Source organism: Lissotriton vulgaris, chromosome 9 (genome assembly GCF_964263255.1).
Source record: "Lissotriton vulgaris chromosome 9, aLisVul1.2, whole genome shotgun sequence".
Lineage (NCBI taxonomy): Eukaryota > Metazoa > Chordata > Amphibia > Caudata > Salamandridae > Lissotriton > Lissotriton vulgaris.
In genome coordinates this window covers 20,551,004-20,569,856 of record NC_141697.1, presented here as the reverse complement: position 1 = coordinate 20,569,856, position 18,853 = coordinate 20,551,004, and the positions used below count along the sequence as shown (strand labels likewise).

General features: G+C 49.2%; 1 protein-coding gene across 1 annotated transcript in view; it reads left to right on the top strand.

Annotated features, from left to right (window-relative positions):
* PRORP (protein only RNase P catalytic subunit) overlaps positions 1-18,853 on the top strand; it is an 815,834-nt gene that overhangs the window by 83,934 nt on the left and 713,047 nt on the right. The window contains exons 2-3 of the mRNA XM_086936936.1: positions 7,305-7,352; positions 15,442-15,574. Coding sequence (XP_086793062.1) covers positions 7,305-7,352; positions 15,442-15,574 — 181 coding nt within the window. The remainder of the gene's footprint in view (positions 1-7,304; positions 7,353-15,441; positions 15,575-18,853) is intronic.

Sequence of the window (18,853 nt, the reverse complement as noted above, 5' to 3'; positions counted from 1 at the left end):
TGCAGTTCAGTACATTATCACAGTCAGTTTCAGAGCAATTGTCCCTGGGGAGCATAGTACCTCAGATTACCAAGTACAGTGGTTGCGAGTACAGTTCGATGCGACACAGGATAGGAGGTTTTCATTTTTCAATATAAAATAGAAAGGATCAGGTATCATACAGTGTCTCGGACCACGGGAACGGGGGCGAACAGAAAAACGATGTGTCCATACCAGGTTCGCTACCATAGAAATCAACGGCGTTTAGACATGCGACATCAGGATAAACAGCACATTATTAACATCCACACCGTCATTGTTGTCCGTCCGGTGTAGAGATGAGGATGCAAAGAAAGCCGAACCCACTACACTAACCTGGAAAAGAAAGGAAAGAAAGGCAAGAGAAGAGAAGAAGAAAAAGAGGCCATAGAACAAAGATAAAAACGAAATACCCACACCCACACCCCCCCACCCTGCACCCCTGCAAATGACTATGGCCACCCCCCACTCAGCGTGCCTGTCGCCCAGCAACCAAAGCCCGAAATATAGAAGAAAGGGAAAGAGAAGAAAGGAAGAAAGCCCCAATCGAAAGGGGGAATCTAAGGTTGGCATAATAATACGGACTCCCGGTCTCCTGCCCCCAACCTAGCCAACTCTGCCCCGGAATCCGTTAGGACAGTAAAGCAATCCAGTCAACCATAATTTCACATCGAAAAACCCCAACAAGAATCTCAACCCTGACCCCTTCGATCAAATGTACTGAGGTCGGTAATTAAGGGAAGTCCCTTACACACAATGTCCCACAAGTCGGCTGAACAGGAGCGCATAGATGCAGGTTGCTGGTATCACCGTCGCCCCTCTCCGTCTCCGAGGCCAAGCTTCGTCTCATCCGCCATCTTGGAAGACCGGTGGAGGAGGAGAATCGACAAAGTCCAAAACAGCGTACAGTACAAAGTAGATGATACCGCAGTGGGGACATATAAATGTTCCGAAGGGTGCAGGATTGAAGGTTGCAACGGTTCAATTGGGTGTCCAGGCACACTCCAGTCTGGCAAATCCGACACAATGGGGGCAAACCGCCGGGTCTAAGTACACCTCCGAAGCATCCATTGCAAAGTGGGCTGGCTGCCGGGTCACAGGCGTCGAGTCAGGGTCCGGTCTCGAGCCTGTGATTTCATCCATCGCAGACAACAAGGCACGAGTCCGGGCTTTGATAGTGCCCTGAAGCGCCATAAGTGCCTCCATCACCGTCGACAAAGACGGGCCAGATCGAACCCGCTCCTTTAAACTTATTCTGTCCTCAGGCATGGTGGTCCCCACGGAGAGGCGCCTTCTCCGGGGTAAAGTTAGACGGAGCAGGAATAAGCTCGGAGGGAACGGCGGTCGGCGAGCAGTGGTACGCGGCGAGGCGCCGACCCGGGGGGCTCGGCGTTATGAATGCCGGATCCCCGGTCAGGGATCCTCACAATACAGTACCGTGCGTCACTCGTCGCCTCACACGCTATAGGGCACCAGGCAGCTGATGGTAGCAAAACAATCCAGAAAAAAGTTCGAGTGAACCAGAGACCGGGCCCAACCGCATTCAGCAGCTCGTTGTTGTTCAGCTCGGACCCGGCAGGGCCAGCACTAGAGATCCCGGCTTCCCAGGTGGGTTAGGCCTCAGTACGTTCTTCGACGTATCTTCGCTCCACGACGGTGGAAAAGCTCCGGGATTGCACCACTGGAGTGTGGGACGGATTGCCCAAACGGATCCGGTTCAGGTAAGCAGGATTATCAACAGGATAATGAAGCGTAGGACGGATGTCAGCGGAGCCGGGAGACTATGAGGCCATCTTAGTTGGTGTCGTAGCTACTCCCGCCTATACCTTTTTAATAGCTGCTGCAAAGTCCTGTACTTTCTCCACCGGGAGGCGTGACTCCCCTTCCTCTGAGTCCAACTCTATCCCCAAAAAAGGTAACTTAGTTGTGGGGCCTTCCGTTTTTTCTGCTGCCAATGGAGCTCCCAAGCCCTGCGACACGACCGTGAAGGCTGCCAATGCCTGGGCACACTCGGGGGAGTTAGCCTTGCCTACAAACAAGAAGTCATCCATATAATGAAGCTTGCCGCCCACTGGTTGGACCTTGTTTTTTGCCCACTCCAAAAAGGAACTAAATGCCTCAAAATAAGCGCAGGAAATGGAACAACCCATGGCCATACACATGCCATAGTACAGTTTATCTCTGAACTGGAACCCCAGGAAATGAAAGCTGTCGGGATGCACTGGTAACAGCCTGAAAGCTGATTCTATATCAGCTTTCGCCATGAGCGCTCCTGTCCCCGCCTGCCTGACTAACTCGATGGCTTCATCAAATGTTGCTTAGGAGACTGTGCAAATATCCCGGCCTAGCCAGTCATTTTCTGAGTTGCCTCTGGGATAAGAGAGGAGGTGGATCATTCGGTATTTGCCTGCCTCCTTTTTTGAAACAATACCTAGCAGAGAAATAATAAAGTTGCTTAAAGGGGGGGGGGGGGGGTCAAATGGGCCTGCTATCCTTCCAAGCTGCAGCTCCTTTTGTATCTTTTCCGCAACTATTTCCGGAAGTTCTTCCGCTGAGCGAAGGTTCTTAGATGACCTGCCTGCTAAAGGACCACAGTAAGGTATTTTTAACCCTTCTTTGAAACCCCAAAAAAGTAGTTCCCTCTCCTCATCCTTTGGGTACTCATTCAAAAGTGTTGCTAGCAATTCAAAGTTTATTGGGGATGGGCCTTTTGTTACCTGGCCCAGAATATGGCTGACCCATGAACGTGGCGCCAGGTGCAATTCTAACGAGGGTTTTGCATGCCAAAGCGGGATGGTCCCCGCTACACTGGGAGCACCCATGCCGAAATCTGCATTGCAATTGTCTGCATTGAACAAGCGACAGGTATTGTCCCTCTGTTTACGCTGCAGCAGCTGCTTGAATCCATCTGCCACCATTGGCGCTCGAAATGCCTGCTGCTGCTCCTGGAGCGGCTGCTGATGCCTCCCCATGATCTGTCCCTGGCCTAGCACTGATCCTGGGGAATTTTGGGTTGTCACCATGCCGACCTGACTTTGTTCCTCTTGCTGCCCTGCTGTTGCGACGTTTGTCCTCCACTTGCCTGTTGCTGCATGAGACCTATCCACTTATGTTGCAGCCCCCGCCACCCAGAGGGGACTGCTGACCGGGCCCAACTCCAGCACCTTAATGCTGGGACCCCTCCATTTTCCATTTGCCACACAGGGGATCCCGTGTTGAAATGGTACCTGTCCCACTTGCTGCTGTGGGAAGCTTGTCACTAGTTGTTGACCCAATCGGCTTGAGCATTCGCCATAGAATGTGCCTGTGCATTGTTTGCCTGCCAACCCTGTCCTGATGGTGGTGTTATCTATCCACTGCTCCCGCTGACCGTAACCTGTAACCTGCTTTGGACCCCATCTGTTCCATCCATTCATTTGCCTCGCTTTGATCCCACGACATCGAGGGTGACTCCTCCATGCGTTGGCGGGAGTTCAGATCATATTGCAGTCACCCCATGCCTCCACGGCACCTGAACCTGACCAGGATAGCTTGGTTGTATCTACACAATAATGGACCTTGCTTCGGGAACTTCTCTAACATTATGGCCGCCAGTAATGCAAAGCGTCCAACCAGTTGTTAATATTCTCCTCGGGCCTGATCCTCTTCCTATCCTCGCTCTCTCTACTGGGCCCAGATACCCGTAAGGTGTCTACCCCCCTGCGGATATGCTCCAGCAGGGTAAAAATATCAATGACTTCCCTCTTCCAAACTCTCTCTTTAATCTCCAGTGGTATATGCCGTGCTTCTGATCGTTCCCCGTTCAGCCCCCTAACCCTACCTTACTCGACCGTGTGGTGTTTTTGTCGCTATCTTGGAATGCTTCCCCCAGTGTAATGGTGCTACTTTTTACACACTGAGCCGACACTTTCCTTCCTGCCCCCACTTTAGCCCATGTTCCCTATTCCCCCCCCCCCGCACCACCCCCCTCTCCCCAGACTTATATTGGGGACCCATCCCGTGCTCCGCCTGCTGTGATCCCTTCATCAACCACAACCACCTCCCCATTGTTTTTGCCAATGCGCTTGTGCCAATTATTGACAAGTCTTTTACTGACATCTGACAACTCACCTAAGGAACTGCTTTCCGTTGTTACTGCCCCTTCTTTACTTGACTGGTCTTTGTCCTCTCCCTTTTGCCTTCTTGTCAAAAACGCCCGCAAAATTGCCGCTGCCTGTGAGTCCTCCCCCATTATTGCCTTTGTTCCGTCCTCTGTAGGCATCTTCGCCTTTTTGGCTCCTGCAACAGACCCGCCCGCCCCCTCGCCTTCTTTTCCCCACATGTCGCTGCATAGGTACGGCCATTAATAGGAAAACCGTCTCCTTGCCGCTCTTCCACGTCCTTGCATTGTCCACCACTTCGGGGGCAGGTCATTGCATTTGAGCCATCGCCAGCTCCCACCCTTCCCAATTCTTTGCCTTTGCTGTTGCTGCAAAGCTGGCTCACAGCTGCCAAGCATCCTGGCCGCCTCGGTACTCCCGTCCTGGGATCACCCCGTTATTGCTGCTAGCTCAGCGCACCCCTGTGAACCAGTCCCTCAGACACGTCCTGGAGCAATCCCCTTTTCGTGGCTGACCTAACATTGAAAATGGTGTTAACCTTGCAAGCGGTAGCTGTGAGTACCTTTTCCGCGTGGTGCCAGCGCCCTGACCCAAGTGGTGCCCAGGCTTGCTACGGTGCCCTCCAGCCTCCTCCTGCGGTGCCCCGTATCTTGGCATCGTGCTGCACCCCTGTATTTTGTAAACTTACCTTCCGTCAAATCCCGACCCCTTAGGCTCGTTCCTGCCCCTTTGTCCAGTCCGTGACCTTTGCCACTACGGACACCTCTTTGCTCGTTCACTCCGCCCTTCACCATCCACATGTATTCAGTCCTTGCTCAACTCTCACACTCTGTCGCCACCGCACCTCTTCTCCTGACAACATTCCCTGGAGAAAGAGGGCCTTGTGCCGCTGCCCGCCTTTAAATACCCATCCCACCCTACCACATTCCTAACCCTAGATTTACGGCTGCGCTGACCCAGCCCCATTATCTGGTGGTCCCGCTCTTTCTCCTTCCTTGTTTCCCTTCCCTTCCCTTATCTCCAGCCAATCCCGTGCATTGGTGCTCGGGCTCCGCTTCTTAGGGGCGGCCTCCACTGAGACTCCCCCTTGGGAGTGGGGGGCCGAATCCAGGGCCCCTTCCTGTCCACTGGGACAGGGCCACGAGGCTTGCAGTGTCCAAAGCCGAAGACATGATGACATCAGAAGAGACCACCCTCCCCTTCAAGAGATGTGCCTATGGTCACTCCCAGTGCTTATTCCACCCTCCCCTTCAAGAGATGTGCCTATGGTCACTCCCAGTGCTTATTCCACCCTCCCCTTCAAGAGATGTGCCTATGGTCACTCCCAGTGCTTATTCCACCCTCCCCTTCAAGAGATGTGCCTATGGTCACTCCCAGTGCTTATTCCACCCTCCCCTTCAAGAGATGTGCCTATGGTCACTCCCAGTGCTTATTCCACCCTCCCCTTCAAGAGATGTGTCTATGGTCACTGCCAGTGAGATAATGCACATTCTTTTTGACTGTCTCAGGTATGTTGAAGTGAGAAAACGGATTCTGCGACCTATATTCATAAAATATAACACAAGAGTGAGAGCCCAAGCAATCAATTTAGTGCTAAGAATGGAATATCTAGAAATAGCTATAGCTTTGGGTTATTACCTGAAAGAAATTAATCAAATAGCCAGGGGAAAGCTCAAAGAAGTGTAGTGAGAAACCCCAGTCACCCTGTATACAATAAATGAAGAAGAGTAACTCAGGCAGGATAAGTCCAATGGGTTTTAATACCTTTTAATCTCCTTATAGCAATGGTGGACTGATGAAGATAATGAACAGCCCTGACTTTAAAAGACTAAGATAATTCGGATTTTAAGTAGAATGTTCTGTATGTTTTATGCTTTTTTTTTTTTTTTAAAAGATTTTAACAAAAGTTGTACACTGTTTTATTAATATTTAATTATGTACATTATCCTGAATTCTATTCGATTTGGTTTTAAAGACTAAGGTCTAAATAAAACAGAGTTTTTCTCTCTCTCTCTCTCACTGCCAGTGCTTGTTTGTTACCGCCCTTTCTCCTTTGGACGGCACATCCCTAATAGATCTTTTGCTCCATGGCTTGTTTATATTACATGCCACCTTTAGATACGAAATTGCTGCCGGTTTTATATTTTGACTCTGCAGAGCGATATATCATTAGGAATAAATGCTTTGGGGACCGTGAATTATCAATACAGTTATACTTTGAAGGGCATCTACAAAACGTGAGCATACATCAATATTTTTACTCGTTTGCCGCATTTTTTGGACCTCTCTAGAGAAACCTTCCTTCTAATGCATAGATATCGGCTTGCCCCTCTTCCTTCCATCATGTAGGTAGCTTGTGGGCACCATTTGTACCAGCTTTCAGACTTGATTCAATCCTCCTCCTTTCTATATAGAAAGTAAGCGCATTGCTCTATTTCAACTGGGCTCCTTCCTCCTTTGCTTTCACTATTCTCTTTCTACATTATGCTTGGACTTAATTTGGTCAAGCTTTTTATCTTCGTTTCCCAAATTCCTTTCCTAAAATTCTTTCTGACTGATTGAAGGTACTTCTTTAGTGTATTTACGCATTTGCCACTTGGTTGTTTCCTTGGTAACACATGGGATTATGTATATAGCAGTAAACTATCCCTAACTCAGTGTATTTTAGATTACACGTTTTTTATCTTTTAGGACTAAATCGTGGCTCTCGTGATGAAGGCGCTTTTAGAGTCGAAACGCGTGTTGAGAAGATCCATCTCACAGCCACCTTTATTCATTATGTATACATGTATTTGTGTGTGTAGTGATTTATGTATTTGGGATCTACCGTCAGTTTTTGTGTTCTTTGTAATTTAATTTCTGTGTTACTCTGGAATCATGTTTCACTGTATATATAATGTGTCATTCATTCTTTTAATAATAATCTAAATAAAATCTATATATGTTTTATACAGTTAATCTGTTACTGCACTGAGTTTTTACAATAATGTTGCTGTGATGAGCTGTTAGAAGATTTGAGCCAATAGACTGCCCAGGGTGTTGCATACAAATATATTATTGCCCTGTCGTTGGAGTTCTAGAGTAATTACAGGGGGCCCTTGATATTTGCATCTGAACATGTAATATAAAACCAGCCTCTCTGTTCTCTTCACTTCTGCCAATATGACATCTGTCTTTCTTTTTTAGTATTCCAGGAGAAAAGTGGGAAGGCCGAGTGACCGGTGTTGGGAACAGGTATGTGCTCCAGGCACCCCCTGGCAAGGGGCTTGTGGCTTTCACAGAACATGGAACAATTGATTCATGGCTATGGGTTTCTTCAGGCTGGGCATGTGATCAATCAGTCAGTATCAAGAAGGATGCTTTGATTTATGACCAAGGTGAAAGCTTAAAAGTGTCTTGAGTCACCGAAGGTGGCCCTAGTGCTGATCTTCGCCCTGAACGCACTTTGTGGGACTGCAGATGAGCCTGCATCTGCCTCCAGGGCACCTTACGTAAAAGTGTGTGGATGCAAAGTTACCATCTATGCTGTCTATAGGACTCATGACTCCAGGTCAGCAAGGGAACACATTTGTCCATGTATGTGTTCCATTTTACTGAAGCAGGCACACGAGCAACAAGCATTGGCAAAGCAAATAGGTCTCGGCTTTGCAAGAGCTATTGTTTTGTCAATGTATTTTGGCCATGATGTACCCCAGTGTGGCTGCTGTTCAGCATTGGCTAAAAGTTTGTGGTGTACAGGAGAGTGGCGTGGAGTGGAGTGGAGTAGAGAGCATTGGCGTGGAGGGTTGTAGAGTGGCATAGAATAACATTGAGTGTTGTGGAGTGGAGGGGCGTAGAATGAATGAATGAATGAATTTGGGACTTCTATAGCGCATGGCTGCCCGGAAGCGTCCCAGCGCTGAGATTGCAAACAAACAACTGAGGATGGGACCAAAAGGGAGGGGGGAGAGAGGTTATTGCGGGAAGAGGTGGGTTTTGAGAAGTTTTCGGAATCTCATGTGATTTGGTTCAAGCCGGAGTTGGGTTGGAAGAGAATTCCAGAGGGTTGCGGCTATCACCGAAAAACGGCGTCCACGTAGAGTGGATGGGCATAGAGTGGAAGGGAGTAGAGTGTTGTAGATTGTCGACTGGAGTGCCATAGAGTGGCATAGCATAGACTATAGTACAGTCAGGTAGAGTGTAGGGGAGGTGGAGTGTCGTGTCGTAGAGTAGAGTGGATTGGAGTGTCGTGGAAAGTCGTTGAGTGTCGTGGAAAGTCGTTGAGTGTCGTGGAAAGTCGTTGAGTGTCGTAGAGTGGAGTTGAGTGTCGTAGAGTGGAGTTGAGTGTCGTAGAGTGGAGTTGAGTGTCGTAGAGTGGAGTTGAGTGTCGTAGAGTGGAGTTGAGTGTCGTAGAGTGGAGTTGAGTCTCGTAGAGTGGAGAGAAGTGTCGTGGAGTGGAGCGTCGTGGAGTGGAGCGTCGTGGAGTGGAGCGTCGTGGAGTGGAGCGTCGTGGAGTGGAGCGTCGTGGAGTGGAGCGTCGTGGAGTGGAGCGTCGTGGAGTGGAGCGTCGTGGAGTGGAGCGTCGTGGAGTGGAGCGTCGTGGAGTGGAGCGTCGTGGAGTGGAGCGTCGTGGAGTGGAGCGTCGTGGAGTGGAGCGTCGTGGAGTGGAGCGTCGTGGAGTGGAGCGTCGTGGAGTGGAGCGTCGTGGAGTGTCGTCTCGTGGAGTGTCGTCTCGTGGAGTGTCGTCTCGTGGAGTGTCGTCTCGTGGAGCGTCGTGGAGCGTCGTGGAGTGGAGCGTCGTGGAGTGGAGCGTCGTGGAGTGGAGCGTCGTGGAGTGGAGCGTCGTGTCGTGGGGCGGAGCGTCGTGTCGTGGAGCGTTGTGTCGTGGAGCGTCGTGTCGTGGAATGTCGTGTTGTAGAGTGTCGTGGAGTGTCATGGAGTGTCGTGGAGTGTCGTGGAGTGTCGTGGAGCGTCGTGGAGCGTCGTGGAGAGTCGGAGAGTCGTGTCGTGGAGTGGAGCGTTGTAGAGTGGAGCGTTGTAGAGTGGAGCGTCGTGGAGTGTCGTCTCGTGGAGTGTCGTGGAGAGAAGTGCCGTGTCATAGAGAGACGTGTCGTATCGTAGAGAGAAGTGTCGTGTCGTAGAGAGAAGTGTCGTGTCGTAGAGAGAAGTGGCGTGTCATGTCGTAGAGAGAAGTGTCGTGTCATGTCGTAGAGAGAAGTGTCGTGTCATGTCGTAGAGAGAAGTGTTGTGTCATGTCGTAGAGAGAAGTGGAGTGTCGTAGAGAGAAGTGGAGTGTCGTGGAGTGGAGGTTCATAGCTTGGAGTGGCATAGAGTCGAGTGTTTCTTATAATGACCACAGTTTGGTAGCTTCCAGAAAAGGACAGAGAAAGAATGAACTGCAGAATTGTTCTTTCTTTTTACAGGGCTCTGAGCTCAGTCCTGTGTAAAATAGCAGATGAAACAATAAATTGTAGTGCCACCTCGATGACACTGTGTCCTGTGGCACTCCTTACGAGACGTAGTCTCACGTTGTTTGTACAAGTTTAAATGCTGTTTTTGTGATGACAAAATTATACGAACTCCGTTTCTCGTTGTTTATCACAGATTCATCTTTAATTGTGATTACACATTGTTGCTTCACAATGTTGTTTTCAAATGCTCGTAGTATTCTCCCAAACTGGAGTATGGCTTCTTTACAATAATGCGATCGATTTCAATGCATTTAAGGACGAGCTATTTTTAGGTCCTACTCGCCCTTTATGGCGAGTAGGAATACAAACTTGACACTTGATCTCTGCCTCTGAAAGCAGAGGAAATGTGACAAGATAGTAATATTTAAAGGCATCTTTATTGCTCACAAAGTAAATGAGCAATACAAATGCTTTTAAATCTTGTTAACTCATCACATTTGCTCAGTTTTCAGAGTTTGAGGTCAAGTTCATTTAAGTTAGATCGAGATTTTGTAGTTTACTAGACCTGCAGGTCTAGGGCATTTTTTATGATTTGTCGAGCCCTGGTGAGACTACGTGTCATCGAGGTGACACTGCAATTTATTCTGTTTCAAGTTCGCAACTCCCCAAGGTCAGAGGGAGTCAACCCAGTGGCACCCAGAAGCACTTTCAACCATACCCACCAAGTATCCAGTCTATATCTACACACCAAGGTGTGCCGCACACCACGCATCTTTTTGGAAAATAGCAGATGGCCTGATCCACCAGGCATCAGGCTCATTACAGTCCTCTGAGAGAATATATCCTTTTTCTTGTTCATGGTGCAAGTGACAGTTAACGTTCTAGCCTCTCATTAACGCGTACCATCTCTGCCTGCCCAGCTGTATATGCAGGCCGGAGCCATGCTTTTATCAGCTGTTTTAACAGCTGGTGTCGAACAAGTAGGGAACCTCCTAATATCTTAAGCACAGCCTAGTGTACTCCTTGTGTGATGTGTAAACAAGGCTGTATAAATGGTAGCGTGTCTCCTACCTACGACCCCTGGTCTGGGTAATCATTCAGTACAAGAAAAGGCAGACTCAGGAGTCCTGCACATCCGCCTGGGCACCACAGGGAAATAAACAAAATCAATGTTTTGTTTTAAGCCTTCATACATACTTCAGGAATTCCTTACACACCCGCTGGTTACTCTGGTCGGTGTGTAAGCTTAGGTTGGTTACTCTGGTCGGTGTGTAAGCTAAGGCTGGTGACTGTCAGTGGGTGTGTAAGCTAAGGCTGTCGACCCTTTGACAGTGGGTGTGTAAGCTAAGGCTGGTGACACTTTGGTGGGGGTGTAAGCTAAGCCTGGTGACTCTTTGGCAATGAGTGTGTAAACTTAGGCTGGTTACTCTGGTCTGTGTGTAGTTACTCTGGTCGGTGTTTAAGCTAAGGCTGGTGACTGTCAGTGGTTGTGTAAGCTAAGGCTGGTGACTGCCAGTGGGTGTGTAAGCTAAAGCTGGTGACTGTCAGTGGGTGTGTAAGCTAAAGCTGTTGACTGTCAGTGGGTGTGTAAGCTAAAGCTGGTGACTGTCAGTGGGTTTGTACGCTAAGGCTGGTGACTGTCAGTGTGTGTGTAAGCTAAAGCTGGTAACTGTCAGTGGTCGGTAAGCTAAGGCTGGTGACTGTCAGTGGCTGTGTAAGCTAAGGCTGGTGACTGCCAGTGGGTGTGTAAGCTAAAGCTGGTGACTGTCTGTGGGTGTGTAATCTGAGGCTGGTGACTGTCAGTGGGTGTGTAAGCTAAGGCTGGTTATACTTTTGTGGATGTGTAAGCTAAGGTTGGTGACTGTCAGTGGGTGTGTAAGCTAAGGCTGGTTATACTTTGGTGGGTGTGTAAGCTAAGGTTGGTGACTGTCGGTGGCTGTGTAAGCTAAGGCTGGTTATACTTTGGTGGGTGTGTAAGCTAAGGTTGGTGACTGTCAGTGGGTGTGTAAGCTAAGGCTGGTTATACTTTGGTGGGTGTGTAAGCTAAGGCTGGTGACTGTCAGTGGGTGTGTAAGCTAAGCCTGGTTATACCTTGGTGGGTGTGTAAGCTAAGGTTGGTGACTGTCAGTGGGTGTGTAAGCTAAGGCTGGTTATACTTTAATGGGTTTGTAAGCTAAGGCTGGTGACTACCAGTGGGTGTGTAATCTAAGGCTGGTGACTGTCAGTGGTTGTGTAAGCTAAGGCCGGTGACTGCCAGTGGGTGTGTAAGCTAAAGCTGGTGACTGTCTGTGGGTGTGTAATCTGAGGCTGGTGACTGTCAGTGGGTGTGTAAGCTAAGGCTGGTTATACTTTTGTGGATGTGTAAGCTAAGGTTGGTGACTGTCAGTGGGTGTGTAAGCTAAGGCTGGTTATACTTTGGTGGGTGTGTAAGCTAAGGTTGGTGACTGTCGGTGGCTGTGTAAGCTAAGGCTGGTTATACTTTGGTGGGTGTGTAAGCTAAGGTTGGTGACTGTCAGTGGGTGTGTAAGCTAAGGCTGGTTATACTTTGGTGGGTGTGTAAGCTAAGGCTGGTGACTGTCAGTGGGTGTGTAAGCTAAGCCTGGTTATACCTTGGTGGGTGTGTAAGCTAAGGTTGGTGACTGTCAGTGGGTGTGTAAGCTAAGGCTGGTTATACTTTAATGGGTTTGTAAGCTAAGGCTGGTGACTACCAGTGGGTGTGTAATCTAAGGCTGGTGACTGTCAGTGGTTGTGTAAGCTAAGGATGGTGTCTGTCAGTGGGTGTGTAAGCTAAGGCTGGTGACTGTCAGTGGGTGTGTAAGCTAAGGCTGGTGTCTGTCAGTGGGTGTGTAAGCTAAGGCTGGTGACTGTCAGTGGGTGTGTAAGCTAAGGCTGGTGACTGTCAGTGGGTGTGTAAACTAAGGCTGGTGACTGTCAGTGGGTGTGTAATCTGAGGCTGGTGACTGTCAGTGGGTGTGTAAGGTAAGGCTGGTGACTGTCAGTGGGTGTGTAAGGTAAGGCTGGTGACTGTCAGTGGGTGTGTAAGCTAAGGCTGGTTATACTTTGGTGGGTGTGTAAGCTAAGGCTGGTGACTGTCAGTGGGTGTGTAAGCTAAGGCTTGTGACTGTCTGGGTGTGTAAGCTAAGACCGGTGTCTGTCAGTGATTTTGTAAGCTAAGGCTGGTGACTGTCAGTGGGTGTGTAAGCTAAGGCTGGTGACTGTCAGTGGGTGTGTAATCTGAGGCTGGTGAATGTCAGTGGGTGTGTAAGCTAAAGCTGGTGACCGTCAGTGGGTGTGTAAGCTAAAGCTGGAAACTGTCAGTGGGTGTGTAAGCTAAAGCTGGTAACTGTCAGTGGGTGTGTAAGCTAAGGCTGGTGACTGTCAGTGGGTGTGTAAGCTAAAGCTGGTGACTGTCAGTGGGTTTGTAAGCTAAGGCTGGTGACTGTCAGTGTGTGTGTAAGCTAAAGCTGGTAACTGTCAGTGGGTGTGTAAGCTAAGGCTGGTGACTGTTAGTGGGTGTGTAAGCTAAGGCTGGTTATACTTTGGTGGATGTGTAAGCTAAGGCTGGTGACTGTCAGTGGGTGTGTAAGCTAAAGCTGGTAACTGTCAGTGGGTGCGTAAGCTAAGGCTGGTTATACTTTGGTGGATGTGTAAGCTAAGGCTGGTGACTGTCAGTGGGTGTGTAAGCTAAGGCTGGTGACACTTTGGTGGGTGTGTAAGCTAAGCCTGGTGACTCTTTGGCAATGAGTGTGTAAACTTAGGCTGGTTAGTCTGGTCGGTGTGTAGTTACTCTGGTCGGTGTTTAAGCTAAGGCTGGTGACTGTCAGTGGGTGTGTAATCTAAGGCTGGTGTCTGTCAGTGATTTTGTAAGCTAAGGCTGGTGACTGTCAGTGGGTGTGTAAGCTAAAGCTGGTGACTGTCAGCGGGTGTGTAAGCTAAAGCTCGAAACTGTCAGTGGGTGTGTAAGCTAAAGCTGGTGACTGTCAGTGGGTTTGTAAGCTAAAGCTGGAAACTGTCAGTGGGCGTGTAAGCTAAAGCTGGTGACTGTCAGTGGGTTTGTAAGCTAAGGCTGGTGACTGGCAGTGGGTTTGTAAGCTAAGGCTGGTGTCTGTCGGTGGGTGTGTAAGCTAAAGCTGGTGACTGTCAGCGGGTGTGTAAGCTAAAGCTCGAAACTGTCAGTGGGTGTGTAAGCTAAAGCTGGTGACTGTCAGTGGGTTTGTAAGCTAAGGCTGGTGACTGCCAGTGGGTGTGTAAGCTAAGGCTGGTGACTGTCAGTGGGTGTGTAAGCTAAGGCTGGTTTTACTTTGGCAGGTGTGTAAGCTAAGGCTGGTTATACTTTGGTGGATATGTAAGCTAAGGCTGGTGACTGTCAGTGGGTGTGTAAGCTAAGGCTGGTGACTGTCAGTGGGTGTATAAACTAAGGGTGGTGACTCCTTGGTGGGTGTGTAAGCTAAGGCTGGTGACTGTCAGTGGGTGTGTAAGCTAAGGCTGGTGACTGGCAGTGGGTTTGTAAGCTAAGGCTGGTGTCTGTCGGTGGGTGTGTAAGCTAAAGCTGGTGACTGTCAGCGGGTGTGTAAGCTAAAGCTGGAAACTGTCAGTGGGTGTGTAAGCTAAGGATGGCGACTGTCAGTGGGTGTGTAAGCTAAGGCTAGTGACTGTCAGTGGGTGTGTGAGCTAAGGCTGGTGACTGTCAGTGGGTGTGTAAGCTAAGGCTGGTTATACTTTGGTGGGTGTGTAAGCTAAGGCTGGTGACTGTCAGTGGGTGTGGAAGCTAAGGCTGGTGACTGTCAGTGGGTGTGGAATCTAAGGGTGGTGACTGTCAGTGGGTGTGTAAGCTAAGGCTGGTTATACTTTGGTGGATGTGTAAGCTAAGTCCAGTGACTGCCAGTGGGTGTGTAAGCTAAGGCTGGTGACACTTTGGTGGGTGTGTAAGCTAAGGCTGGTGACTGTCAGTGGGTGTGTAAGCTAAGGCTGGTGTCTGTCAGTGGGTTTGTAAGCTAAGGCTGGTGACTGTCAGTGGGTGTGTAAGCTAAGACTGATTATACTTTGGTGGGTGTGTAAGCTAAAGCTGGTGACTGTCAGTGGGTGTGTAAGCTAAGGCTGGTGACACTTTGGTGGGTGTGGAAGCTAAGGCTGGTGACTGCCAGTGGGTGTGTAAGCTAAGGCCGGTGACACTTTGGTGTGTAAGCTAAGGCTGGTGACTGTCAGTGGGTGTGGAAGCTAAGGCTGGTGACTGTCAGTGGGTGTGCAAGCTAAGGCTGGTGACTGTCAGTGGATGTGTAAGCTAAGGCTGGTGACTCTGATAATGTGTGCAGGATTTTATGCTAAGTCTGCGGTGCGTTAAGATTGAGCAGAATCACTATTGATAAAGTTTGTTTGCAAAGGCGGTGCAGGGATCTAATCAGGTGAAGTCAGTAGCTGTCAGTATCCTGGAAACAGCGCTGGCTACTCGACAAAGGTTCCATCTGGACAGTAGAGACACTTGTTTGGAAGATACATTTTGCTCAGTTTGCCTGTTGCGTGCAGTGTTTGACATGGATGAAAGCTGCTCGTGCTATCTACGATACTGAGTGATGCTGCTAGTGAAGATATATTTCTGCAGTGGCTTTATACATTTTGAAATGGTGTCAGAATGCAGCCTTGTCATTATGTTTGTGAGTTTTCTTCCAGTGTCTTTTCCTTCTTTGTTTTTAGAGATTTTACTTTAGTGTCTAGTTTTCTGATGGGGATGTGTAGCTGAGGTGGTCTTGGGTGGGGTATGATTGTCATTTACACCAAGATGTCGGATTGCTGGGCTGTTACCTAGAGGTCATTTGAGGGTCCTTTTGATTTGTAGTGTCTGCTTGTCTCTCACCTGCAAGAACTTTTTCTAATGACCCTTCCTAGCAAGATGTCCAAGCACCGCTGATCACAGCTCGTGCTCTTCCCCATTGCAGTGGTCAGTGCCGGTCATGCCACCGACAGCTGGAGTCCATTCAGCTGAGCCTGGAGCAGTACCAGACCCTGAAAGAAGCAGTCTTGACCGAGGTGATAAAGGGAGAAGACACCTTCAGAAAAACCACCCCCCAGGTGAGCCACAGAATTTATGAAATAGAAAGTAGGTTGATTTACTGGAAAAAGGAAAGATTGTGTCTATCAAGAAAGGAAATATTAATAGTCGAGGGATTTTTAAAATGTATCTTGTCTGAGAAAGAGAAGCGGTGTTCGTAACCAGCATTAATTATATTTTAGTTCATTTTCCGTCCCACTATCACCCCCAACATGTTTGATTTAGATGCTCCGGTGAAGTCTTTTCTCTTAATTGAATCACATTTCTATGGAAGGTGTCTGTTGCTAATAAAGCATCCTGGAATCGGTCAAGGAGAAAATCTAAAATGGTGCCTTGTTGCAAAACAAGGTTAATCATTTAGGATTTTAAAAGCCCCATTCTCTTCTGAGACTGTCGAGCTACAAATAAAACTATAGATTGTGATGCAAACATTGTGCTTTATTTATCATCAGACACCTGCCACATCCCGACTATGTTTCCACCTCATTCCTCCCCAGTTTGTTTCTTGAATTTTTGTTCCTGGAATCACAAAAAATATGTTTCTTCCACCTTGGGAAGAGAGGAGAAATTGAGATACTTTGCTTGGAGGAATATATTGATCAATTCTCAGTCTTTAACTCACATCCTGGGTAGATAAGCATTTGTATCTTGTCTGGTGGAAGTCCTTCTGGGGAATGGATTAATGTGTCTGGAAATCTAATTTTGTCATTTGATCCTATGCTCTCCAACAAACATACCCTAGCTCACCGTTGGTTTCTTGTGTAGTCTTTTTAGATTGTCCCCAGATTCTGATTGGGTTCCAGGATCCACACCTTAAGCCCCGGCGATGCCTGCCAGGGACATGGGATTGTGGGTATCTTTGGGACGTCTTCAGGACTTGGTACCAGAGCCTTGTCTACTCCTCTCTTGTGTGCTCCCGGCCCCTGTGTGGCTCACGCTCACCTGTGTGCTCCTGGCCCCCGTGTGGCTGACTCTCACCCGTGTGCTCTCGCTCCTGTGTGGCTGACTCTCACCTGTGTGCCCCTGGCCCCTCTGTGGCTGACTCTCACCTGTGTGCTCCCGGCCCCTGTGTGGCTCACGCTCACCTGTGTGCTCCTGGCCCCTGTGTGGCTGACTCTCACCTGTGTGCTCCTGGCCCTTGTGTGACTGACTCTCACCTGTGTGCTCCTGGCCCTTGTGTGACTGACTCTCACCTGTGTGCTCCTGGCCTTTGTGTGACAACCTTTCACCTGTGTGCTCCTGGCCTTTGTGTGACTGACTCTCACCTGTGTGCTCCTGGCCTTTGTGTGACTGCCTTTCACCTGTGTGCTCCTGGCCTTTGTGTGACGGACTCTCACCTGTGTGCTCCTGGACCCTGTGTGACTGACTCTCACTTGTGTGCTCCTTGTCTCTGTGTGGCTGACTCACCTGTGTGCTCCTGGCCCCTGTGTGGCTGACTCTCACCCGTGTGCTCCCTGGCCCCTGTGTGGCTGACTCTCACCCGTGTGCTCCCTGACCCTGTGTGGCTGACTCTCACCCGTGTGCTCCCTGACCCTGTGTGGCTGACTCTCACCCGTGTGCTCCCTGCCCCTGCGTGGCTGACTCTCACCTGTGTGCTCCTGGCCCCCTGTTTGACTGACTCTCACCTGTGTGCTCCCATTCCCTGTGTGGCTGTGTGGGAGTGCGGGTTTTACAAACAAGCGAGGAGGCTGAGGATTTGTTTAAAAGAAGGAGTTTTATTGATAACAGAAGGAGTTAATGCTTGTGGGGCTGTCTGTCCCTCGGGTTCTTCTTCCTCAGACGATTCCTTTGATCTGTAGGTTTTTGAGACTCGTAGATATGATGACTCGCTCTCGTTTTCCTCTTGATTGAGGTGGTCTCCCCGGAGGCTGATAGGAGGAGAAACAAATGAGGGAACCGTAAGAAAAATGCTTTGCTTAGGTCGTGGGTTTCTACCTTCACCACACCTTTAGTGTTCTAATCTTGACCATGAAAAACCAGTGAAGGGCAGGAAAGTCGTGATGTTCGGATCGAGGTTCGTGAAAGGAGAGAAGTAGGAATTAAGTGCCTAGGGTCAGAATAGTGCTTTTAGGAAGGGTTACGGTAAGGGGAAAACGCTGAAAGATATTGTGCAATACAAGTGACGGTATGTTGCAAGGACACCAAAGTCTTAGTCAGGAAATACCTCGAGACCTCCCTCTATTCCTAACCCCACCTGGTTGTCCCTCCCGCCTTCACCAACCCGCCTCCCGATACCCTTGAGCCGTTATCACTCACCGACTCCGCCGCAACTCTCCAGAGTTGCGGCCGCTCTCCAGCACTCTCTGGACACCACCAGTCCTCGCACCAGCTCTCCTTTCCCTCCTCCTGGTTGGCCGAGGATCTCGCGTCCGGTGCCTCGGGTCCCGCGTCTTCTTCCTTGGGTCCCGCGTCTTCTCTCTGCACTGCCTCGCTCCAACTCTTTTCCGCTCTTTCCGTGCCAACCTTCTCTGATTCTGCCTCTGGACCTGGGTCGCTTTTCATTGGACTGACCTTACTGTTTCCGGATTCCCAAGGGGTCACTTCCGGGTTATCGTCTGCGTTGTCCTGGGGAAAAACATGAGAGGAGCATGGTAGTGTTAGTCTCTGAGTGCGGTCCCGATAAGGAAGTTTTGCTGTCGCTCCCCCCCTAGAGATAGTCCGGTGAGTCCTTCCGTTCCTATGATTTCCTCACATCCCCTTTCCCTAGCTGTCCTACTTCTAGGGTTTGGATTTTGGGGATATCTAGACAAGTCGTCTGCATTCCCTTGTTCCTTCCCTTTCCTATGTTTCGTTTGGAATCTGAATGGCTGTAGTGAAAGAAACCATCTAAGTACCCACTCATTGTGACCCTTATTCCTGGCTAACCATTCTAAGGGTGCATGGTCTGTAAAAAGAGTGAATTCTCTCCCTTCCAAATAGTAGCGTAAAGATTCTATGGCCCACTTGATAGCCAAAGCCTATTTCTGGATGGTGGCATAGTTTTTCTCTCGGGGAAACAGTTCACGACTTATGTATAGAATTGGTTTTTCCCCTTGTGGTGTTTCTTGAGATAAGACAGCTCCTAGCCCCTGGTCCGAGGCATCTGTTTGTAGTATAAAGGGACGGGAATAATCAGGGCTCGCCAGGACAGTATCTGAAGTCAGGGATTTTTTTAGGGATTCAAAAGAGTGTAATCCTCAGTTCTCATATTCTTTTGAAGCAGATCAGTCAAGGAAGCTGCTGTTTGTGAGAATCTAGGGATGAATCGTCTGTAGTACCCTAGTAACCCAAGAAAAGCTCTTAAGTCTTTTTTTAGGTCT